This window comes from Carcharodon carcharias, chromosome 25 (assembly GCF_017639515.1).
Source record: "Carcharodon carcharias isolate sCarCar2 chromosome 25, sCarCar2.pri, whole genome shotgun sequence".
NCBI classification, from domain to species: domain Eukaryota; kingdom Metazoa; phylum Chordata; class Chondrichthyes; order Lamniformes; family Lamnidae; genus Carcharodon; species Carcharodon carcharias.
This window is the reverse complement of record NC_054491.1, coordinates 46,775,157-46,801,171: the sequence shown is the minus strand read 5'-3', so window position 1 is coordinate 46,801,171 and position 26,015 is coordinate 46,775,157. Positions and strand designations below refer to the sequence as shown.

The following is a 26,015-nucleotide window of genomic DNA, read 5'->3' as shown; positions in this document are numbered from 1 at the left end:
CTCCTCTTTTGCAGGGTATTGGCTGCCAACGCCTCCCAAACTGGATTAGTGAGGTTGCTGCTCATCCTGTGGTCAGAGCGGAGGTAGAGGACATCACGGTGAGCCTCCACTGTGTCCAAAAGGTGCTCAAGGGGTGCATGGTTAAACCTGGGGGCTGCAGTCTTCTTGCCTTTCAGGGTCATGTCTTCTGTACAGCAGTCCCGGGCTGGAAGCACTGAGAGGGGTGTGTGCAGCTGGACTTTAAACATGGCAGCCGGTGTGATGAAGCGGTGAGGTGATGGTGTGGCAGGCAAATGAGAGCCTGCCCACCTTGGGAACGGCGTGTTTCCCGGGAATGCCTGATCAATCTGGCGGGTTTGGGACGATACAGCGTGAGAAGCCGCCATTGCAGCCGGTGGGTAAAATTTAACGCAAAGCTGGGATGATTCTGCCCTCTGTTTTGGCAGGATTTAAGGGAGGATTAGAGCGATATTTGAAGCAGGGAAAGGCACTTCCCGGCCAGATTGTAGAGTCTCCTAGAGGCTGCGTCCAGTCATGAGGTTGGAGCTTGGGTCCTAAGATCACTGATCTTTCATCCCTCTCAGTTCTGTCTTGACTTCTCCTCAGATCTATTTCCATTAATTTTAAAACTTGCCCCTGGGGCTGGACCTTTAAGTTCAGTCAACATGTGCCCACATCAAGCACCAACCTTGCTCCAACCTCAATGGTAACTGTACTGGGACATGGTCCACCCTATGCAATCATTTCCAATTGATGTCTGTTGTAGGTTGAGCACAAAATCTCAATGGGCATTTTAGTCGTTGTCTAGATGGTGGTAGAGTAGGATGGGTGAATTAAGACCACTTGCCAACCAGTCCCTACCATACCAATCCACACCATAAGGGGACAGTTTCATTGTGTTAATGTTACTGGACCAGTAACCTAGACACCTGGATTTAAGCTTATGAGACACAGAATCATAGGTCACAGAATAGTTACAGCACAGAAGGAGACCATTTGGCACATCATGTCCATGAAAGTGTAATCACCTACCCTACTCACCCCCTGCCCATTTCCCATGGCCCTGCGAATTTTTTCTCTTCAGATGACTGTCCAACTTTCTTTTGAAAGCCATGATTGAATCTGCCTCCACCACACTCTCTGGCTGTGCATTTCACATCCTAACCATTTGAAAAACCCTCTAAAAAAATTCTCATGTTGTTTCGTCTTTTGCCAATCACTGGTGCATCTGGTTCATAGCTTTCTTGCTTGCCCTTGAGCAGGTAGTGGTGTGCTGTCTTCTTGAACTGCTACTGTCAATGTGTTCTAGGAACACCTACAATACTGTTAAAATCAGAATCACAGAATTGTTACAGCACAGGAGGAGGGCATTGGCCCATCATGTTTGCACCGGCTCTCTGAATGAGTATTTCACCTAGTGCCATTCTACTGCCTTCTCCCCGTAACCCTGCACATTATTTCTTTTCAAATAATTATCTAATTCCTTCTTCAATGCATCGATTGAGCCTGCCTCCACCACACTGACAGGCAGCGCATTCCAGACGTGAACCACTTACTGTGTGAAAATGTTTTTTCTCATGTCGCTTTTGCTTCTTTTACCAATTATTTTAAATCTGTGCCCTTTATTTGCACCCTTTTTTTAATTTCCTTCCCTTCCCACTAAAATGAATCACTTCAGGTGAGTTCAAATCCCACTATGGCAGCTAAGGGAATTTAAATTCAATTAATTGATAAATATGGATTAAAAAGTTAGTGTAAGTAATAATGATCATGAAACTACCAGATTGTTGTAAAAACGCATATGGTTTACCATTGTCCTTCAGGAAAGAAACATCTGTTGTCCTTACCCAGTGTGCCTTACCTATGACTCCAGATCCATACAATGTGGTTGACTCTTAACTGCCCTCTGGAATGGCCTAGCAAGCCACTCAGTTGTGTTAAACTGCTACAGAAACGTACAATCAGAATAAACTCTGACAGACCGCTAGGCATCTGACAATGTTAGAAATGCAGGTCCCTTTAAGAGTATATCAGGACAATCAGGGTGAATTGAGAGCAGGTGATGCTTATTGAAATCTCAACTTAAGAGCTAGGTTTTGCCATGGTCAGTGTTTTTTTTGCTTCTGAACAGGGAAAGGATCCAGAAGGGAAGAGTGGAAACTGGTATTTGAACTATAGTTTAACAGTAAAACAGTTGTGATTCACAGAATGTCTTCTGCTGCCTGGTTTGGTAAATGGATATCCATCTATTAAACAGAATCAGCTAGGCGCCAGAAATTACAATGGCACATCTTGCCCAGTTGACACCGCCAACATCTGGGGGCTTGTGCAAGAAATGGGGGCTCTGTCCCAATGCCTAGTCAAGGACATTAGACCCAATGTCCCTGACTCCTTCATCGCCATCATCAGTGGTGGTGGCAAAGTTGTATATAGTCAGGAGGGAGTTGCCCTGGATGTTCTCAACATTGATACTGGACCTATGAAATCTTATGGCATCAGGTCAAACATGGGCAAAGAAGATTATCACCTACCGCCCTACATCAGCTGAAGAATCAGTACTCTTCCAGGTTGAACACCACTTGGGAGAAACACTATCATGCCAGTAAGGATATCATATTCCTAACTTTCAAGATATGGGTTCTACCAATGCAGAGTCTTTAAAAAGTGGAAAATGTGCATCAGAGATGGCCACCAAAGGCCAGGTGATGTTCTGTGGTTACTGCACAGACAAAGGATTAACTCATATCGGAACATTCTCCTGGAAAGTTATTAAAATGTAAAAGACCATGGATGGAATGCCCTCCTTTGAAAAGATATTCAAAATGCAAAATCACTTGTGAATTTACACCTCTTGTTAACAGGATAGTTATCAAAACTCAAAATTGATAGCCCCCCCACCCCCGTCAGAGCACCTGCGAGCTGAACACTTAACAATGACGGCTGCAGAGAAACCAGTTTATCACAAGCAGGCGTGAACAATCACCATTCATCTTCCACTATGTCGCAATGGCTTCTACCTTTGGATTGTTTGTGTGGACAAAAGAAGTATTGATCACGTGGTCACATGTTCAAAACTGACTTCAGATAATAAAATTTATAACTGCAGGAACCAGCCAGACACACAGTAGTCTGGAAACCAACAGGACAAGAAGGGCCATTCCTCCAGCAAGAAGAATAGAACCCTGCTTTAAGAACCAGTCAATCCAGGCAGTGAGAGCAATGGTGGGGGGAACTAATTTGTCTTCACCTGCAAAGATTCATCTTGACAGAAACTTAGTAATGATTTTGTCTAGAAACCCCTGAGACTTCTGTCTTCCATTCATCAAAAGAACCATGAGAGAACCCATCAGGTCTAAGAAAGTGTGTATCTTAAAGGACTGAAATTTGAACACACGATTTACTTTCTTGTATTTCTGTTAATAATCTAAACGCATGCCTTGTCCCTAAAATCCATCTTTACTTGTGTGTGTCTCTCCGTGTGCCTGAGGGAGTGAGTGCATTTTGTTGCATTTACATTTCGGGGTGCTGTGTGAATAAATATTGGGCCAAATCTCTGGATTGCTGTGGAAATTGCCTGAGAAGTTTCAGCTTCTGATGGGGAATTCTCCTGCTCCCCAGGACCATCCATGAATGTCTCTGACTCTGAGTTCAACTTGGAGACTTGGGACAGATCTACAGGATCTTACTTGAGTAACCTAAAAAAAATACTTGCAAAACCTAGACAAATATCTCGGTAACTACATGACTGACCCCCAGTCAAACCCCCCTGACCCCCCCAACCCAATCTACCCTCCCAACCCGACCAACTTCCATGGCCCCACCTGACCCAACTACCCCCTCAACCTGAGTATCCACCCACCCACTACCCCCAACCCACCTCACACATTTACCTACCTCACCCACTTACCCACCTACTAACCTCACTAGCCAATTACCCACCTACCCCTACCCCACTTACCCACCTCACCCATCTACCTCCTACTCTCTTACCCATCTCATCCATGTACTCACCCACCCACCTCACCCATACATCCACTCACTCACTCGTCCATTCACTAACATTCAAACTGGTCATTTAAACTTACCACACAGCAGCTAGTAGTGTAAAGAGGGGTCTTTTACGCTGTTCCTCTTCGCAGGTCCATGTGTGGATTCCTAAGCTGAATGAGTTCTTCACGATGCTGCCTCAGATGTCAGATCCTTGTAAACATAACCAGGTAGATGCACAGCTTTCTGATTGATCAGTGTCAGACACAGTGATTCCTATGCTGATCAGAAGATTTGGGCTATTATCTTTTCTTCTGATTTAAACGGACTCGAAAGCCTGCTTTGTGTTTATTACTGAAAAATCACAATGCTCAAAAAACTTAAAATCTCACAAAAATATCTTGTTGTGGACACCAATGGGTGAGGAGAAAGGGGAAAATTTATTCCACCAGCTCTCTCCCCGTCTGTTACAAGCACTGAGGGTAGTGTGTTCCTCAGGGTAGTATCCTAAGCCCAACCATCTTCAGCTGCTTTATCAATGACCTTTCTTCTATCATAAAGTCAGAAGTGGGGTTGTTCACTGATGATTGCACAATGTTCAGCACCATTCGCGACTCCTTAGATACTGAAGCAGTCCATGATCATATGCAGCAAGATCTGGACAATATCCAGGCTTGCGCTGACAATTGGCAAATAACATTCGTGCCACACAAGTGCCAGGCAATGACCATTTCCAACAAGAGAGAATCCAATCATCTCCCCTTGACATTCAATGGCATTACCACTGCTGAATACCCCATATCAACATCCTGGGGTTTACTATTGAACAGAAACTGAACTGGACCGGCCATATAAATACTGTGGCTGCAAGAGCTGGTCAGACACGAACAATTCTGTGGTGACTAACTCATCTGCTGATTTGCCAAAGCTTGTTCACAATCTACATGTCACAATTCAGGAGTGTGATGGAATACTCTCCACTTGCCTGGGTGAGTGTAGCTCCAACAACACTCAAGAAACTCAACGCCATCCAGGACAAAGGAGCCTGCTTGATTGGTAACCCATCAATGACCTTCAACATCCACTCCCTCTACCACTGACACACAGCAGCAGCAGTGAGCACCATCTGCATGATGCACTGCAGCAACTCACCAAGGCTCCTTTTACAGCATCTTCCAAACCCGTGACCTCTATCATCTAGAAGGACAATGGAAGTGGACATGGGAACACCACTGCCTGGAAGTTCCCCTCCAAAATCACACACCATCCTGAGTTGGCCATTGCTTCACCGTCGCTGGGTCAAAATCCTGGAACTCCCTCCCTATCAGCACTGTGGTAATGTCAAAGATATAATCATTTTCATAATGTTATTGGAATTTATTGTAAAGTAGAGCAATGGTGGGATCTGTGTCTATGGGTCTGTATGTATGTGTGTGTGTGTGTGTGTGTGTGTATGTGTATGTGTGGCACTTAATTAAAGGCAGCTGGTCTGAAGGATTTGATGTATCAGAAGATAAGGTCGGTTTGAAATGTTAAGTAGGTAAACATGAGTGAAGTTTTGCATTTTCAAATAAACCAGACTAGCTTGAATTCAAAAGAGGAGGTGAAATGTTTCTCCTAGCCAGGAGAAATTAAGAAACAGTGGGCAGAAATTTTCACTTGGCTAGCAGGCACGTGCCTGACCTGCTCGAGTGTGAAGTGACATGCGAAAGGTCGTGTTGGCCTGTTACAGCTATTAAATATACAATTAAATTCATTTTTTCGCCCATCCAACCTAATGGTTGGTGGGCTGGCGAAAAGGCCAAGCGGCCTTTGCATTTTTTGGAAACCTCAGACAAGGGCGGGATGAGGTGTCCAAAAGCAAATAATAAAAAAATAAAGGTTTTAAAATTTAATTAATAACATGTCCCTGCTCATATGGCAGAGTCACATGAGGGGATATGTTTCATTATATTTTTCTTTATTACTTTTTTCATAACTCTCCATCACCCTGAGGCACAGAGTTGCATGCATGAAGTTTGCACTTGGCTTGCTCACGCTCCTCACCCCCATTCACACAGGTTGCGCTGAACGCTGCTGCTCACGTTTCATGCTGGGTAAGCCTTAATTGGCCCGCCAGCATGAAATCGTGGTGCAATGCCGATCAAGGGCAGCGGTTGGCTTCCAGCTGGCCCCTGCCCGCCTCCACCAAGGGCAAAATTCTGCCCAGTGTGTTTATTTTTCCTAAAGATTACTGGTAAAATTGGTACTATGATAGATTTTTATTATTAGAGAGATGAAGTTCAAAGACATAGTGAAACAATGGGATTTGCATTCAAAGGGGTAATCAGTATAAAGGAGATGAGGCTATGTGCAAGGGAGGGAATTCCAAGATCTAACAAGTGTGAAAAGCCTCCAGCCTCTGTGCCCAAACTGCTGTCTGCAAGAACTAAGTTAAAAAACTCATTTTGAATTTGATTGTTCAGGGTATCATGTTACTTTGCCTGGTTCTTTTAAAATATTGTGTGTTTTTACTGTTGCCGTAACAGAGGTGTAACTGCGGGTTAGATTATCAGGGAAGCTGTAAATTATTATAGTGGTAATTTGTAAATCTATGTGCTTAAAATCATTTTTTTATTTAATAAAGGTTAAATTAGTTTTTTAAGAAACCTATAAGATTTGGTGGCCTTCTTTTTACTGAATTCAAAGTCCGCATCTCGAAATAAGTACAAATTGTAAATAGTTGTGGCAGCTTCAAGTTTCCCTCTGGGATTTGGACATTTGGCATTTACCATCTGTCTGCCATAACAGGTAACCTACATCACAGGGACTGCAGTGGTTCAAGAAGGCAGCTTACCACCACCTTCTTAAGGACAACTAGGGATGGGCAACAAATGTTGATGAAAAAAGCCAGTGACACCCACCTCCTGTGAAAGAATAAAAAGGAAACAGAATGTATTATGGCTGGCAGATTTCAATGCCCATCATTAAGAGTGGCTCCATAGCACTACTACTAACTGAATTAGCTGTGTCCCGAAGGACACACCTGCTGTACTTGGCCCGTAGCAGATGGTTGAGAGAACCAATAAGAGGGGAAAAGCATAGCATCCAGAAGCCCTAAAAAAATTGAAGTCAATGGGGGAAAAAGGGCATCAGGAGAAAACTCTCCACTGGCTGGAGTCATACCTAGCACAAAGGAACGTTAATGTGGTTGTTGGAGGCCAATCATCTCAGTCCCGGGACATCACTGCACAAATTCCTCAGGGTAGTGTTCTAGGCCTAAGCATCCTCAGCTGCTTCATCAATAACCTGCCCTGTATTATTAGGTCAAAATTGTCAATGTTTGTTGGTGAGTGCACAATGTTCAGCATCATTTGCAACTCCTTAGCTACTGAAGCAGTCCATGCCTGGATGCAGCAAGACTTAGGCAACATTTGCTACAGCTGATAAATGATAAATAAAAGTCACCGCAAAAGTGCAAGGCAATAATCATCTCCAATAGGACAGAATCTAACCTTTTCTCCTTGACATTCAATGGCATTAACATCACTGAATTTCCAACCATGATCATGGAAGTTAGCATTCACCAGACATTTAACTGGACCAGCCATAGAAACATTGTGGCCACAAGAGTAGGTTAGAGGCTGGGAATTCTGTGGTAACTCACCTCCTAACATGCTTAAAGCCTGCCTGTCATCTATAAAGCACAAGACAGGATTGTGATAGAATATTTTCCACTTGTCTTGATGACTGTACAACCAACATTATTCAAGAAGCTCAACACCATCTAGGACAAAGCAGCCCACTTAATAGACCCCCTTAATAATTAATTCCCTCCACCTTTGTTGCACAGTGACATCAGTGTGTACCATCTTGAAGATGCATGGTAGCAACTCGCCAAGGTTGCTTTGATGGCATTTTCCAAACACATGACCTCTCTCACCTAGAACAAGATGAGCTGACAGGTGGTAACACCGTTACCTGAAAGTTTACCTCTAAGCCATATAACGTCCTGACTTCACTGTCGCTGGGTCAAAATCCTGGAATTCCCTCACTAACAGCACCGTGCGTGTATCTACACCACATGGACTCCAGTGGTTCAAGAAGGCAGTTCACTGCCATCTTCTCAAGGGCAATTAGGATTGGCAATAAATGCTGTCCTTTTCAGTGATGCCAATTCCATGAATAAATAAAAATAGTTCAAGAATTAGTAGCAGTTGTTTTGAGGCCTCAAAAAATAAAGATAAAGATAATGGTCCTTTTTCAGCACTAGCTGACTTTGAGGTGTGCTGGTGCCAGAATGAGGTGAGTTTCCCTAAGAGCCACTAGCTGGTATAGATGAGTCCCTCAGGAAATGCATGCATCATTCCCTCAGGTGACACCAATTCAGCCCCAGGACTTTGGCCTCCAATTGGTGGCAGTTCATTTAAGAGGAATCACTGTCTGAGGACTCAACCTTGCTCAGGGTCACATATGCTGTGGGTGAGTTCCAGTTTGGTGAGGAAAGGGCGCAGGAAACTAATCCGATTGAATAGGCCATATGGGGTAGGGCTGATGTTGCTGCAGGATTTGGCACATATCCATCTGTCATGCTGCCAAATGCACTATGACATCTTATCAGCAAGTAAGCACTTCACAGCTGAGTCGAAGAAATAATCCCTGCCACAGAGTGAGGACCAACTTCAGAGAGCATCGCTGCAGCATCCGGCTGCGTAGAGTTCCTCAATGATCATCAAGTGGATCTTGCATCACCACTACAGGAGCTACAGAATCAATTATTGCAGATTCCTTTTATTGCTGAGTAAATGGAGGAGCTGCTACTGGCTACAATCATTTCCAGCAGCCATTCTTGGACTGGCACCCAAGGGAACATTGCCTCCAGCTGTAGTTTAGTCCTCCCCATCTTCAGGCACTTGTATTATACCAGCCCATCATTCCAGACTAGGACCTGAATTACAGGGAGTTTGCAACAAGTAACCTTTGAAACCCTATGTCCATATCCACCTCCTCAAGCTACGATTGTGCCTTTGACAAACCCACCACAAATCAGGGTGAGTAGGCCATTTCCAGTAATTCCTCTGGACAGGGGTCCAGAAGACCAGAGTATCATCTGCATTTGCATGTTGCCATATTTTCATAACGTGGAAACATGTTTGACCATCAGAGGACCATTCACTAGTGGATTTACTGGTAGGTGACATCAATTTTTCTACCATCCATACATCTACACTGAAAGTGAGTGAATGATAAGTACAATCAGCTTCAAGTTCCAGAGGCTCAACTGTTGAGAGATTTCCCCAGTTGAATCTTGTTTTGTATGTTAAAAGCAAAAAACTGTAGACGCTGGAAATCCAAAACAAAAATAAAAATACCTGGAAAAACTCAGCAGGTCTGACAGCATCTGTGGAGATGCTGTCAGACCTGCTGAGTTTTTCCAGGTATTTTTATTTTTGTCTTGTTTTGTATGTAATGTTTCCACAGGTCTTATTTGTCACAGTATCTGATCTAGAGCTGGTGATCCTGGGAGCACAGGAGTTGATGCTACAGTTGAATACTATCACTCTGAATTCAGGAAGAATGCCAAGTCACTTGAGAAAAAAAGCCAACTTTTTTTTTTGAAGAGAATCTTGATCCTTTATTCTGACAACCTTCACACAAGGCTGGAGACTGTGTACTCAGGGTGACGGGGACAGGTCCTGCAAGGGAACAGACTCTGGCTTCCAGGACAAATTGATTAAAGTGTGTGTTATTCATGGGTGCTAAGTCCAAACAGTAAGCTGAGCTGTCAGGAGTAGATCTACACTTTCCCATCTGCGCTCTCTGTTAACTCCTGTAAACTGCTCTCTTGCAGACTGAACCCTTGTAACCTCCTCTTCATTCTTTAAGTAACTCGGCATTTTTAACCCCCGCCTCCCTGTTGTCTCTTGGGCCTTATGGCAATGTCTGGCTACTTTCTTTACTTCATTCTGCAATGGTGTTAGAATGAGTTCTTGAGTGTGCTAAAAGTTGACAAGCCATGTAAGTTGGGGAAAAACATGTGGATGTGCCTTCCGAAGTTATGAAGTCAAAAAAAATGTCTTAGGAGGAAAGTTATACCTTAAGATATTTTATCCAGGTGCCAATGCATCCCAATGATTAGGTGCACGTTCTACCCAGTTTATTCGTCAACATTTTGGAGCTGGTGTTTCATCCAATCTCAGAAAACAAATTCCAATCTGTTGAACATAGCACAACTGACAACAGTAACCACTTATATTTATATCATGGATTTAATGTAATAAGATGTTCCAATAAGCTTCACAGGAGCATTATAAAACAACGTATGACACTGAGCCACAAAACGCGATGTTGGGCTGGATTTTATGGTTTTCAGAAGGGTGAGGAAGGCAGAAAGGAAAGTGAGAGGTCTGCTCACTTCCACCGCCACCATCTCAGCTCAGTAAATCCAGCGTTGGATGGCTAATTAGTGGCCTCCTCAGCGGGTAGACAGCCTACTAGCAGTGCGAAAGGTAGGCTCCATGCCCAATCGGGTGTCTAGACCAAGACATCATGTGGCAGAAGGGTTATGCTGTGAACAGAAAATCTGGCACAACAACAAATTTAAAGGCCCCTCTGCTCTCTCAATCTCTCTTTTTTGTTTGGGCAGGCTCAGAAAAGTTAACAAAGTCCAGAAACAGGCAGGCATTGTCACCTTCAGCAGCAAAATCCGCTGTCACATGTAGCCATGATCCTGGGGACAGGCCCTTTCTTCCACCCTTCTGTTACTTTGTCATAGCAGTTGCAGAGCATTCCCAAACTTTAAACCCGCCTGACACCCGAAAAATATAGCGGGCAAAGAAAAATTGCATACAGTTGGCTCTTGAACAAGCTCAATCGCTTGTTAATTGGTTATTTCAAAATGTTGGGCAGGGCTTCTGATTTACAAACCCGCTGGCCTTCTGTAATATCTGAGACTGGTGTGATGATGATGTGTTGTCTACCCAATGTCATCACGCTGTATTTTACATTTGTGTGAGCCCTATTTGTGGTTGTGATATCCAACCCTTTGGGTTAGATGAGCAAAAGCTTGGTCAAAGAGGTTTTAAGGATCATCTTAAAGGATAAAAGTGAGGTGGTGAAGAGGTGTAGGGCGAATTCTCTAGAGGTTTGGGCCTAGACAGCTGAAGGCTCGGCCACCAATGGTGGAGTGATTAAAATCGGGAATGCTCAGAAAGTTAGAAGTTGATGAGTGCAGATATCTTGGAGGGTTGTGGGGCTAGAGGAGATTACAGAGATAGGGAGGGGTGAGGGATTTGAAAACAATGATGAGAATTTTAAAATCAAGATTTGCTAGACCAGGAGCCAAAGAATGGAACAAATAAGGGTTACAGCAGCAGATAAGCTGAGATGGGGCAAATGTTACTGAAGTGGAAATAGGCGGTCTTAATGATGGCATGAATATGAAGTCAGAAGCTCATTTCAGGGTCAAATGTGATGCCAAGGTTGCAAGCAGACTGTTTTAACCTTATTCTGTAGCCAGAGAGAGGTATGGAGTTAGTAGGTAAGTAGCGGAGTTTGGAGCGGGGACTGAAATAAATGGCTTCAGTATTCCCAATACTTCATTGGAGGAAATTTCTGCTCATCCAGTACTGGATGTTGGATAAGCAGTCTGATAATTTAGCAACAGTGGAGGCGTTGAGAGAGGAGGTTGAGGAAGAGTTGGGTGTCATCAACATACATGTGAAAACTAACGTTTTGCTTTTGGAAGATGCCATTGACAGTCAGCATGAAGATGAGAACTAGGCAGAAGCCTTAGAGGAGGTTTAGCCAGTGGGGTAGTGTAAAGGAGGGATGTGACAGAGACAGCCTTGTACTTAGAGAAAAGTCCATGAGATCCTCACACTTGTTGGAGGTGAGGGTGGAGGAGACAGGGGAAGGGATAAAGTAGATGGTTCAAAGGAGAGAAAAGGAGCCGGTGTTATGTTTCCTAGGATTAACCTGGAATAGTAAGCACTTTTAGCAGACAAGAGCAGGACCCAATGGCGCTTTAAGTGGTCCAGTCAGATCTGGTGGTGGAGGCTGAGCCAATTGCCCATCATATCCTTTCAAATCTGTGCTCATTGGACTTAAGGGAGTGGAGATGAGGGCCATATCAGGGGCAACGCCAGGTTGAAAGCGAATAATTTTTACAGTGGACTAGGGTGTCCAAGGTAGAGGTGGTGGTGCAGTTGAGTAAGTCAGAGCTGCAGAAATGTTGCGGTGAAAGGAGGGCCATAGACAGTTGGGATTTTGATGATGCAACTATGAGTAAATTGGGAATAATTTTTCCAGGGACAGATACAGAAGGAAGGAGGGTTGGGATATGGAAAGGCAATGTGGGTGATGAGGGAAAAGGAATGATGACCTTATCTGTGATTGATATGATGGGACTAGCAAGGCCATGTGAGGTGACAAGATAAAGGTTTGGGAACTGACATGGAGCGAGAGATTAAGGGAAGGTAAAAGGGTAGTGAATTCAGAGGAGAGAGAAGATGATGAGTTGAAATGGAGGATGAGAAGTTGTTCAGTGCAAAGGCTAAAGGAAGAAAGCAGTGAAGAGATCTCAGTGAGAAAACCTTTATCATATTTGGCAGGGTGACAAACTGTGCCAGATATTCCAGGATTGTCCCAGAATTTGGCTTCCTGACCCATGTTGTGTGCATGGGCTTGCCATGATGCCATATGTCCTGGATACCTCTGGATAACAACTGAGATAACTGTTCCGAGTCTCCTTTTGCTGCTGCCCAAGCACCTTTGGTATAGCCAGCTCAGTGAGCACGCACAGACCAGAGTCAACTCAGTGAGCGTGCGTAGTCCAGGGCCAGCTCAGTGAGCATGCACAGACCAGGGCCAGCTCAGTGAGCACACACAGACCAGAGTCAACTCAGTGACCGTGTGCAGTCCAGGGCCAGCTCAGTGAGCGCGCGCAGACCAGAGCCAGCTCAGTGAGCACATGCAGACCAGAGCCAGCTCAGTGAGCACGTGCAGACCAGAGCCAGCTCAGTGAGCACATGCAGACCAGAGCCAGCTCAGTGAGCACGCGCAGACCAGAGCCATCTCAGTGAGCACACGCAGACCAGAGCCAGCTCAGTGAGCACACATAGACCAGAGCCAGCTCAATGAGCACGCGCAGACCAGAGCCAGCTCAGTGAGCACATGCAGACCAGAGCCAGCTCAGTGAGCACACGCAGACCAGAGCCAGCTCAGTGAGCACGCGTAGCCCAGAGCCAGCTCAGTGAGCATGCACAGACCAGGGCCAGCTCAGTGAGCTCGCACAGACCAGGGCCAGCTCAGTGAGCATGCACAGACCAGAGTCAACTCAGTGAGCATGCGCAGTCCAGGGCCAGCTCAGTGAGCACGCGTAGACCAGGGCCAGCTCAGTGAGCACATGCAGGCCAGAGCCAGCTCAGTGAGCATGCGCAGACCAGAGCCAGCTCAGTGAGCATGTGCAGACCAGAGTCAACTCAGTGAGCATGCGCAGACCAGAGCCAGCTCAGTGAGCACGCGCAGACCAGGGCCAGCTCAGTGAGCACGCGTAGACCAGGGCCAGCTCAGTGAGCAAGCACAGACCAGAGCCAGCTCAGTGAGCAAGCACAGACCAGAGCCAGCTCAGTGAGCACATGCAGGCCAGAGCCAGCTCAGTGAGCACGCGTAGATGAGGGCCAGCTCAGTGAGCACGCGCAGACCAGGGCCAGCTCAGTGAGCACGCGCAGACCAGGGCCAGCTCAGTGAGCACGCACAGACCAGAGCCAGCTCAGTGAGCACGTGCAGACCAGGGCCAACTCAGTGAGCACGCGCAGACCAGGGCCAGCTCAGTGAGCACGTGCAGACCAGAGCCAGCTCAGTGAGCACGCGCAGACCAGAGCCAGCTCAGTGAGCACGCGCAGACCAGGACAGCTTAGTGAGCACGCGTAGACCAGAGCCAGCTCAGTGAGCATGCGCAGACCAGGGCCAGCTCAGTGAGCACGCGTAGACCAGGGCCAGCTCAGTGAGCACGCGTAGACCAGGGCCAGCTCAGTGAGCACGCACAGACCAGGGCCAGCTCAGTGATCACACGTAGACCAGAGCCAGCTCAGTGAGCACATGCAAACCAGAGTCAACTCAGTGAGCACACGTTGACCAGGGCCAGCTCAGTGAACACACGCAGACCAGAGCCAGCTCGGTGAGTATGCGCAGACTAGAGCCAGCTCAGTAATCACGTGTAGACCAGAGCCAGCACAGTGAGCACTCACAGACCAGAGCCAGCTCAGTGAGCACACACAGACCAGAGCCAGCTCAGTGAGCACTCACAGACCAGAGCCAGCTCAGTGAGCACGTGCAGACCAGAGCCAGCTCAGTGAGCATGCGCAGACCAGAGCCAGCTCAGTGAGCACGCGTACACCAGGGCCAGCTCAGTGAGCACGCGCAGACCAGAGCCAGCTCAGTGAGCATGCGTGGACCAGGGCCAGCTCAGTGAGCACTCACAGACCAGGGCCAGCTCAGTGAGCACGCGTAGACCAGGGCCAGCTCAGTGAGCACTCACAGACCAGAGCCAGCTCAGTGAGCACGCACAGACCAGAGCCAGCTCAGTGAGCACGCGCAGACCGGAGCCAGCTCAGTGAGTATGCGCAGACCAGAGCCAGCTCAGTGAGCACACACAGACCAGAGCCAGCTCAGTGAGCACGGACAGACCAGAGCTAGCTCAGTGAGCACGGACAGACCAGAGCCAGCTCAGTGAGCATGCGCAGACCAGGACCAGCTCAGTGAGCACGCGTAGACCAGAGCCAGCTCAGTGAGCATGCGCAGACCAGGACCAGCTCAGTGAGCACGCGTAGACCAGAGCCAGCTCAGTGAGCACGCCTAGACCAGAGCCAGCTCAGTGAGCACGCCTAGACCAGAGCCAGCTCAGTGAGCACGCGTAGACCAGAGCCAGCTCAGTGAGCACGCGTAGACCAGGGCCAGCTCAGTGAGCACGTGTACACCAGGGCCAGCTCAGTGAGCACGCGCAGACCAGAGCCAGCTCAGTGAGCACGCGTAGACCAGGGCCAGCTCAGTGAGCACGTGTACACCAGAGCCAGCTCAGTGAGCACGCGCAGACCAGAGCCAGCTCAGTGAGCACACGTAGACCAGAGCCAGCTCAGTGAGCACACGCAGACCAGAGCCAGCTCAGTGAGCACACGCAGACCAGAGCCAGCTCAGTGAGCACGTATAGACCAGAGCCAGCTCAGTGTGCACGTGTACACCAGGGCCAGCTCAGTGAGCACACGCAGACCAGAGCCAGCTCAGTGAGCACGCGCAGACCAGGGCCAGCTCAGTGAGCACACGCAGACCAGAGCCAGCTCAGTGAGCACACTTAGACCAGAGCCAGCTCAGTGAGCACACACAGACCAGAGCCAGCTCAGTGAGCACGTATAGACCAGGGCCAGCTCAGTGAGCACACGCAGACCAGAGCCAGCTCAGTGAGCACGTATAGACCAGGGCCAGCTCAGTGAGCACACGCAGACCAGAGCCAGCTCAGTGAGCACGCGCAGACCAGAGCCAGCTCAGTGAGCACGCGCAGACCAGAGCCAGCTCAGTGATCACGCGTAGACCAGGACCAGCTCAGTGAGCACGCGTAGACCAGTGCCAGCTCAGTGAGCACGTGTAGACCAGGGCCAGCTCAGTGAGCACACGCAGACCAGAGCCAGCTCAGTGATCATGCATAGACCAGTGCCAGCTCAGTGAGCACGCGTAGACCAGACCCAGCTGTGAGCACATGCAGACCAGAACCAGCTCAGTGAGCACACGTAGACCAGAATCAGCTCAGTGAGCACACGTAGACCAGAACCAGCTCAGTGAGCACATGCAGACCAGAGCCAGCTCGGTGAGCAAATGCAGACCAGAACCAGCTCAGTGAGCACACGTAGACCAGAACCAGCTCAGTGAGCACATGCAGACCAAAGCCAGCTCAGCGAGCACGGGCAGACGAGAGCCAGCTCAGTGAGCACGGACAGACCAGAGCCAGCTCAGTGAGCACACACAGACCAGAGCCAGGTTAATCCTAGGAAACATAACCCCAGCTCCTTTTCTCTACTGCGAACCATCTACTTTATCCCCTCCCCTGTCTCCTCCACCCTCACCTCCAACAAGTGTGAGGATCTCATGGACTTTTCTCTAAGTACAAGACCATCAATCAGCTGTCTCTGTCACATCCCTCCTTTACACTACCCTACTGGGTAAACCTCCTCTAAGGCTTCTGCCTAGTTCTCATCTTCATGCTGACTGTCAATGATATGGTGAATTCAAGGAAATCTGTGGGCAGTTCCTCTCCCACTCACTGAGATTCCAGAGAGACATTTCAAAATATAACCTAACTACTCACTCCTATAACTGGTAATGTTCTCTTAGCAATCTGTCAAACATCCTTTGGAAATACTCAAATGACTCCACACTCACCAGGCTACATATGCTTGTTCTGGAGTGAAATGATTCTGTGACAAGTGATATTCTCTGGTACGTATAGGTAGTTTCCAATCTGACCACCCCTTCCAATTCAAATAAACTTTGTATCTAATCCCTTCATTTCAGGCTGCACTTCATCAATTATTACGGAATAACCATAACCCTCACAACCAAACCTCATTATGAACAGCTTGAAGACTTGTTATCATCCTGTTACTACTTTTCCAGCCTCTCCAATATCTTAATATTCTACATCAAGTGTTGGGTCCAAACCTGTTTGCACTCCCCCAAGTGTGGCTGTACCAAACCGAACAATAGGTTTTGTCATTTTTCTCTTTGACCCACCAACGTAAACTGAAACACTGCTTCATTTCCCTACTGCATCCTCACACTGCTCGTACGTCTTTAAACACAAACTGATCAACTACAACCTCCAGACCTCTTTCCTGATGTGCTTTGTTCAGCAAATACTTTTGTAGAGTATAGACATTCCAGGAGAAACCAAGTTCCATGTACATAACACTTCATTTGTCAATAAACCAATCAAAATTACAAGGGGTTATACTACCAAGAGAGTGGTGAGAGTTCAGGACTCATTACCACGAGCATTTATTGAGGTGAATAGTATTTATACATTTAAAACAATGGAAGATAAACATATGAAGGAGACAGGTTATGCTAATAGAGTGAAATGAAGTAATGTGGTAAGAGGCTTCTATAGAGACCAGAGACCTACTGGACTGTTTCTGTTCTGTAAGTTGTTTGTGAAGTAAAATCATCCCCACATGGGCCCACTTACCAACTAATCTAAATCCATCCTCAACCAATTGATACATCAGCAACGAATGTTACATTATATTTAACTCCTTTCTTGATCAATAACAAAAATAATGACCAGTAAGGGATCCTGAGGATCTCCATTCATATCTGCAACCTAATCTGATCCATTATCATCGATAGCAAATTTATCTGAAATCAATCCATGTGGGGGAGATGGTGGCATAGTTGTAATGTTGCTGGACTAGTAATCCAAAGACCCAGGCTAATGCCCTGGTGACATGGGTTCAAATCCTATAGCTGGTGGAATTTGAATTCAGCTAATAAATCTGGAATAGAAAGCTAGTCTCAGTAATGGTGACCACAAAACTATCATCAATTGATGTAAAAACCCAACTGGTTCATTAATGCTTTTTAGGGAAGGAAATCTGCTACCCTTACCTGGTCTGGCCTACATGTGACTCCAGACTCACAGCAATGTGGTTGACTCTTAACTGCTCTCCAAAATGACATAGCAAGGGCAATTAGAGATGGACAACAATGCTGGCCTTGCCAGCGAAGCCCACATCTCATAATAAAATGAAATTTTAAAAACCTCAGATATAGTTTTTCACTCACCTTGTAACCGGCACTCTCACAAATCCATCCAGTGCTGGTGAGGACAGTATTGATTGAGACGGTTAGTTTGATGCAGCACAGTGGGGATTAGTAGAGGAGGAGTGAACAGGAGCAGATGGAGGTGGGTACTTGATGAGGAGCAGGGTACAGCCTTCAACGGAAGCAAAGCATGAGAGGCTGTTGGTGTCACTGGCCACTTTTCCCTGGAGTTTTGAGTATATGATGGATGTTTGGAACAGTTTACATTGCCACATCTCTGGGGTTCTAGTGAATGGCATTGAAATGCTGCAATCAGCATTGGAATAAAGCAAATCGGAGTTCCATTCACCATCTCAGTGATTTACAACCAAAGGGCAGCTTTTGTGGAGTTGCTGTTGTAATGTAGGAAATGTAGCAAGATTCTTTGAACGGTTAAATCATGAGACCAGTTTGGAATGACTAGACTTGTATTTTATTGAGTATACAAATGAGATAATTTAATTAAGATGTTTAAGGTGATTAAAGGAGTTCAGAGGATAATACTCGACAGATAGAAACCTTCCTTGCCATGACAGCTGTGACCTCTGGATACTGACTGTTTGGAAGAGCATTGGAAGAAGTGAGGAGAAACAGAAAGCTCAGGTGGTTGAGAAGAGGGTCCAGAGAAATCAGGGGCCAGTGAATCCTGCACCTTCTCAGACCACTGTCTTCCTCCGCAGCAAATACAGCAGAGACTGCAATACCAGACAGGGGCTCCCGAGGCCCATCAGGCAATGTTTAACATAGAGTTGACCAGCAAGGCGCAAACCATTGTCTTATGAGACAATGTTACCAAAAGGCCTAGGCCACTAAAGGCAGGGCCACTAATGATGGTGCAATTAAAATTGGGGAAGCACAAAAGGTCAGAATCAGAAGCGTGCAGATATCTTGGAAGGTTGTGGGGCTGCAGATTAGAAATAGGGAGGGGCAAAGCCATGAACAGATTTGAAAACAAGGATGAGAATTTTAAAAAATGACGTTGTTTGACCAGAGCTGGTGTAAGTCAGCGAGCACATGGGTGCTAGGGGAATGGGGCTTGCTGTGAGTTAGGACATGGGCAGCAGAGAGTTGGATGATCTTAAGTTTACAGAGAGTTATAACTCCATCACTAGAAGGATTCAAATTGATGAGGAGGGGCTATTGGATAAACTGTTGGTACTTAAAGTTGACAAGGCACAAGGATCAAATGAGATGCATCCACCGATATTGAAGGAAGTGAGAGTGGAAATTGCAGGGGCCCTGGCCATAATTTTTCAGTCTAGACTCCAGGGAGGTGCCAGAGGACTGGAGAATTGCAAACAGTTTTGAACAAGGGCACAAAGGTTATTAGGATAAGCCCAGCAATTACAGATTAGTCAGTTTAACTTCAGTGGTGGAGAAGCTTCTAGAAATAATTATTAGGGATAGAATTAAGTCACATGGAAAAATGTGGGCTGATTAGGAAGATCCAGCATATATTTCTTAAGAGAAAATGGTGTTTAATTAACTTGCTGGAGTTTTTTGAAGAGGGAACAGGGTTGATGAGGGTAAAGCTGTTGATATGGTGTACATGGACTTCCAACAGGCATTTGATACAGTGCCGCACAACAGGCTTGTGAGAAGAGTTATAGCTCATGGAATAAAAGGGACAGTGGTAACACAGATACAAAATTGGCTGAGTAATTGGAAACAGCGTGTAATGGTTAATGAATATTTTCGGGCTGGAGGAAGGTTTGTGGTGGAGTTCCCCAGGGCTTGGAGCCTCCCTTTTCCTGATATAAATTAATGGTCTAGATCTTGGTGTGCAGGGGCCAATTTCAAAATTTGCAGATGATACAAAACTTGGAAGCATTGTCAATTGTGAGGAGGACAATGTAGAACTTCAAAAGGACATAGGTAGGTTGGTGGAGTGGGCAGATAGGTGGCAGATGAAGTTCAATTAAAAGAAGTGTGAGGTGATTAATTTTGGGGAAGAACAATATAAAATAAGGGGTGCAACTCTAAGGGTGTGCAGGAGCAGAGGGACTTGGGTGTATATGTGCATGAATCATTAAAGGTGGCAGGACAGGTGGAGAGAGCAGTTAATAAAGCATAAGGTATCCTATGCTTTATTAATAGAGGCATAGAGTACAAAAGCAAGGCAGTTATGCTGAACTTGTATAGGACACTAGTTAGACCTCAGCTGAGTATCGTGTATAGCTCTGGGTGCCATGCTTTAGGAAGGATGTGAACGCGTTGAAGAAAGTGCAGAAGAGGTTTACAAAAATGGTTCCAGGGATGAAAATCTTCAGTTATGAAGATAGATTCGAGAAATTGGGACTGTTCTCCTTGGAAGGGAGAACACTAAGAGGAGATTTGATAGAGGTGTTCAAAATCATGAGGGGGCTGGATGGAATAGATAGGGAGAATCAAAGGTTATCGGTCATAGATGGGAATATGGAATTTGAACCACAAACAGATCAGCCATGATATTACTGAATGGCAGAGCAGTCTCGAGGTGCTGAATGGCCTATTTCTGCTCCTATTTCGTATGTTCATATGTAAATTGTTCATGCTCATAAAAGGATCAAGAACAAGAGGGCACAGATTTGAAGTGATCTACAAAAGAAGCAAACTCGATGTGAGAAAAAACTTCTTCACGGCTCGGGTCTGTAATGCACTGTCTGGAAGTGTGGTGGAGGCAGATTCAATCGAGGCATTCAAGAGGGCATTAGATGATTATTTAAATAGACACAATGCACAGTGTTACAGGGAAAAGGCAGGAGAATGGCACTGAGTCATAATGCTAAGAGTGCCAATGCAGAGACGATGGGCCGAATGGCCTCCTTCTCCCTAACACATCTGTGATAGAATGTGGGAGATCAGACAGGATCAGATTGAAATAGTTGAGTTTAGAGGGATCAAAAGCATGAGTGACAGTTTCAGCGCGCATGAGCTGAGACAGGGGTGAAGTCTGGAGATGTAATGCAGGTAGAAATAGGCAGTCTTTGTGATGGAATGATTATCCGATCAAAACTTCATCTTGAGATCAAATGTCAAACCAAGGCTTAATCACAACCAGAGAGAGGGATGCAGTTAGTAGCTAGGGAACAGGGTTTGGAGTGGATACCGAAAACAATATGCCCAATATTTAATTGGAGGGAATTTCTCCTCATCCAGTACTAGATATCGGATAAGCAAGTCAAGGGATGTGGTGGTGAAGTATAGCTGGGTATTGTCAGGATACATGTGAAAACTAACACTGTGCCTTTGGATGATGTCGCCAAGGACAAGATATTGGAGGGGGCCCCCAAGTGTAGATCTTTGGGGGACACCAGAGATAACGGTTCAGGATTAGGAAGATAAGCCATTGAAATTGATTCTCTGGCTGCAATTAGATTTGAATGGGACCACATGAGAGCAGTCCCACCCAGCTGTATGACAGTGGAGGAGGATGGTGTGGTCAACCATGTCAAGGCTGCTGACAGATCAAGATGGGTGAAGAAGTTTACTTTTGTAACTGTCACTTAATATAATTTGTGACTTTGATAAGAGCTATTTCAGTACTGTGGTAGGGGCAGATGTACCATTTACTCCCCTGATAGCTCAGTACCGCATTGAGTCATTCCAACATCCAACAGGGAAGTAGTTGGATCTGTTGCTAATTTTTGATTTACTGGAGAGTTTATCACACTCCTACAGAACTTCTGTTTGCATGTGCTGCAGCATCTGTGGAAGCAGGTGACAATCTGAGTAGCAAAGGGCCTGGCTTCTCCTTAGTTATTCCATACTGTGATCAGTGAGTTGGACATATAGTCTATAGTGAAGATGGCAATGTACACTTTCTATAATGAAGACTGATAATACATGTTCGACAAGAGATGTTAGTATATATATATACTCTAGAATGTAAACTGTGATATAAGTGCCAGTATACAGTTCCATAATGTAGGCTGTGATATTTATGTACTGAAATGGAGAAGCTGAAAAACATGTTCAATAATGAAGCATGTGATGCAGATTCTATAATGGTGCATATGATGTACAAGATCTAAAATGGAACATGAGGTGGATACTTTTTATAATGAAGAGGGGGATATAAAGGTTCTATAATGCAGACTGTGATATACATGCTCTGTAATGTAGCCTGGTGTTAAAGTTCTACAACTGTTGCTGATATCGTCTGTACAGTCCTGAGCGCGGATCCATTGCATTGGATCAGGTGTTCCAATATTCTTGTTACTTCAGTGGCTGATTCCAGTTTTTTAATGTGGGTTTTCAGCACGCTCACAATGGCTTCTTCTTCATCCCAAACACTGCGACCATAAGGACAATTTCAATACATGCTGGAAGAGTACTGAAAAGCAAGCAGAACCACCATGACATGTAAGAATAAAAAATCTTATATAAGCATTCTATATTGGACAATCTGGACACAAACGCGTGTCTGGGCACTGGTGCAGCAATACCATGATTCCGTTGTTGACCTGTGCTTTGTATATAGTTGAGAGTTGGTACAGAGGTCCACAGTAAGGTGTTGGTAGAGATGTAACCACACTGTGCGTTTGGGTACAAAGTTAATGAAGTACTTTTTGAACCAAAGTCATCATTATAACGTAGAGAACTTGCCAGCCAATTTGTTCACATCAAGCTCCCACAAACAGCAATGCAGTAATGATCTGTTGATTGGCAGCTAAATATTGGCCAGGACACCGGAGAGCATTCCTTTGCTCTGAGCATTATGACTTAGTGCCATTCTGAGAGCAGTTAATAAAGCATATAGTATCCTGCGCTTTATTAAAAGGGACATAGAGTATAAGAGCAAGGAAGTTATGGTGAACTTAGTTAAGGCACTAGTTAGACCTCAGCTGGGGTATTGTGTACAGTTCTGGGTGCCACACTATAGAAGGGTGTAAACGCAATGGAGACAGTGCAGAAGCAGTTTTTACAAATGGTTCCAAGGATGAGAAACTTAAATTATGAAGATAGATTGGAGAAGTTGGGACTGTTCTCCTTGTTCAAAATCATGAGGGGGCTGCATGGATCAGATATGGAGAAACTGTTCCCGCTCGTAAAAGAATTGAGAATAAGAGGGCACAGATTTAAAGTGATCTGCAAAAGAGGCAAATGTGATGTGAGAAACTTTTTCACACAGCAAGTGATTCGGATCTGGAATGCACTGCCTGGAAGTGTGGTGGAGGCAGATTCAATCGAGGCATTCAATAGGGCATTGGATGATTATTTAAATAGAAACAATGTGCAAGGGTATGGGGAAAAGGCAGGAGAATAGCACAAAGTCATAATGCTTATTTGCAGAGGCGATGGGCTGAATGGCCTCCTTCTGCCCGTAACAATTCTATGATTTTATGTGACTTCAGATCCACAGTAATGTGGTTGACTTTTAACTGCCTTTTGCAACGAACTAGCAAGGCACTCAGTTCCAGGGGCAACAAATGTGTAAAAAATGCTGGACTTGCCAGTGGTGTCACATTCCATGAAATAGTAAAAAAAATTAAGTCTCTGGAGTGAAACTTGAATCCACAACCCCCTGACTTAGGGGTGAGCAGGCTACCCACTGAGGCACAGCTAGCACACAAGTGTACCCAGTGCTGAGTTTGGATGTGTTGGTACAGGTATACCTAGCATTGGGCATGTGTTGATATAGGTGTAAGCAGCACCAGGTACCTGGGTGTGTGCCAGTACGAGTGCACCCAGTGTTGTGTGCACAGCAACAGTAGCTGGCCATTCAAATCCTCAAACCTGTTCCACCATTCAGTAAGATAACCTCTGGTCTATGACCTAACACTTATGCACCTTGGTTTCATATCTCTATTACTCTTCGCAAACACAAACCAGTGGATCTCAAATCTAAAATTAGTGAATTGGCATCTACTGCTTTTTGTGGGAAAGGTTCCACAGTTCCTGTCATAATTTGCCTAAGAAATGTTTCCAAACCTTTTGCCTGAATGGCCTGGCTCTGATTTTACAGTTACGTTCCCTTGTCCTAAGACTCCCTCAACAAGCAGGAATACTTCTCTGCTTCTCTGATGAGTTATTTTCTAAATCCTCAAAAAGTCAATCAACTTATCCTTTCACTTCTACATGAGAAATGTCCAGTGTACAGATGTGATCTAAGCAGGGCTTTGTATATCCGTAGTAAAACTTTCTCTGCTTTATATTCCAAACCTGTAGTTATAAAGGTTAACAATCCGTTAATCTTTTCAGTTATTTTGTTGTATTCTGTGTAGATGAACCCCTAAATCTCTTTGGACCTTCACTATTCCTGGCTTTTTATCATTTAAATAATATCCAGGTCCATTCTTTTTTGGTACAAAATGGATGACTTCAAAATACATTGAAATCTTTCTAACACAGTTTTACCCACTCACTTAATCTATTAATGTGGCTTTGTAATTTTATGCCCTGCTTACACTGCTTATTATGCCACTGATCTTTATCTCATTGCCCAGCTTTAATATTTGGCTCTGTATTGTATTATCTAAGTCATTAATAAATATAGTAAATAGCTGAGATCCAGTACAAATCCCTGAGGGCCACTGCTAACAGCTTCCTTCCAATTTAAGTATATTCTCATTATCCCCAATCTCCATCTTCCAACACTGAAACAATCTCCTCAACAGTCAATAATTTCACATAATTACAGAATTGTTACAGTGCAGAAAGAGGCCATTGACCCATCGTGTCTGCACCGGCTCTCTGAATGAGCATTATGACTCTCTGTGCCATTCTCCTGCCTTTTCCCTGTAACCCTGCACATTGTTTATATTTAAATAATCATCCAATGCCCTCTTGAATACTTCGATTGAACCTGCCTCCACCACACTTCCAGGTAGTGCAATCCAGACTTGAACCACTCGCTGTGAAAATGGTTTTTTTCTCATCACATTTGCTTCTTTCGCAAATCACTGTGTCCTCTCGTTTATTGTCCTTTTACGAGCTGGAACAGTTTCTCCCTATTTACTCTGTCCATCCCCCTCACGATTTTGAAAACCTCTATCAAATCCCCTCTCCAAGGAGAACAGTCCTAACTTCTCCAATCTATATAACTGCAGTTTCTCAACCCTGGAACCATTTTTGTAAACCTCTTCTGCACTCTCTCCAATGCATTCACATCCTTCCTAAAGTGTGGCACCCAGAACTGTACACAATACTCCAGCTGAGGTCTAATTAGTATTCTATACAAGTTCAGCATAATGGCTTTGTTCTTAGAGTCATAATGGCACAAAAAGAGGCCATTTGGCACATCAAGTTCATGCCAGCTCTCTGTTGGACAATCCAGTCAGTACCATTTCCCTCAAGTACTTTCCTTTTGAAATCATCGATCATCTCTGCTTTTACTGCCCTTGTAACCAGGTCATTAAGACTCAAAGTGTAAAAACCCCACTCCACTGCCCCATATCTCTTGCCCAAAATCTTAAATCTATGTCTCCTAGTCCTTGTGCCAGCTAATGAGAAGAGGTTTGATTTGTCTACCTGGGTTCTTTTAACTATCTGAAGCTAGTAGTAGTTGCGCCGATCCAAAATGTTCTACTTGTTAATATGGTTGAATGGCTTCTGACATGGCTTCTTATTGGTATTGTAGGAAGAATGGGATCAATAACCTGACAAGAATAGTCATCAAGTGTACCAGACGAATCCTCAAATGCTTCACCTAGCCCCTTGTCAAGGAATTGTCCAAGTTTTATCACCATTTGGCACTTGATAGCTAACGAGGCTAAATTTGGCTTGCCGAACTGCTTTACGTTAACCCAGTTCAGATTATATTGGTATTTACATTTCAAACCTCCCATCAGGACGCACATAAATTACAGAGTGAAATAATTTTACGTTTTTTTGCCATTTAGCAAAGTGCTCTGATCCTAAACCACACTCCCAAATTTTGCTACGATCCTGGATGAGACCTGCAAATTTTGTTAGGATTGGTTAGGGACTCTATTAACTTTTGTTTTAAAGTAGACAAAATTAGAAATCATATTACTAAGGGAATAAAGCCATAAGATTCCAAGTTTTAAACAAACAGGAAAACTTTTACTATACAAAAGTCAGCAAAGCAAAGAGTCAACACTATTTATTTTATACTCTAACATCCAGAATCAACACGAGGTAAACATGAACTAACAGGAAAACTGTGGTCGTACACACCACAAACAGCATATTAAATACAGACACAACCAAGACAGGTCCCCCTGAATTTTCTCAGCGACACACCCAGATGTCAG

The 26,015-nt window shown here is 45.1% G+C and overlaps 1 protein-coding gene across 4 annotated transcripts in view; it reads right to left on the bottom strand.

The window, feature by feature from the left end:
• Nucleotides 1–20,539: 20,539 nt before the first annotated feature.
• The window catches only part of tmem107l (transmembrane protein 107 like), a 68,665-nt gene continuing 63,189 nt past the window's right edge, over nucleotides 20,540–26,015 (bottom strand). For all 4 annotated transcript variants that reach the window (XM_041174070.1, XM_041174071.1, XM_041174069.1 and 1 more), the window contains exon 6: nucleotides 20,540–22,132. In XM_041174070.1, coding sequence (XP_041030004.1) covers nucleotides 22,063–22,132 — 70 coding nt within the window. In that variant the 3' untranslated portion in view covers nucleotides 20,540–22,062. The remainder of the gene's footprint in view (nucleotides 22,133–26,015) is intronic.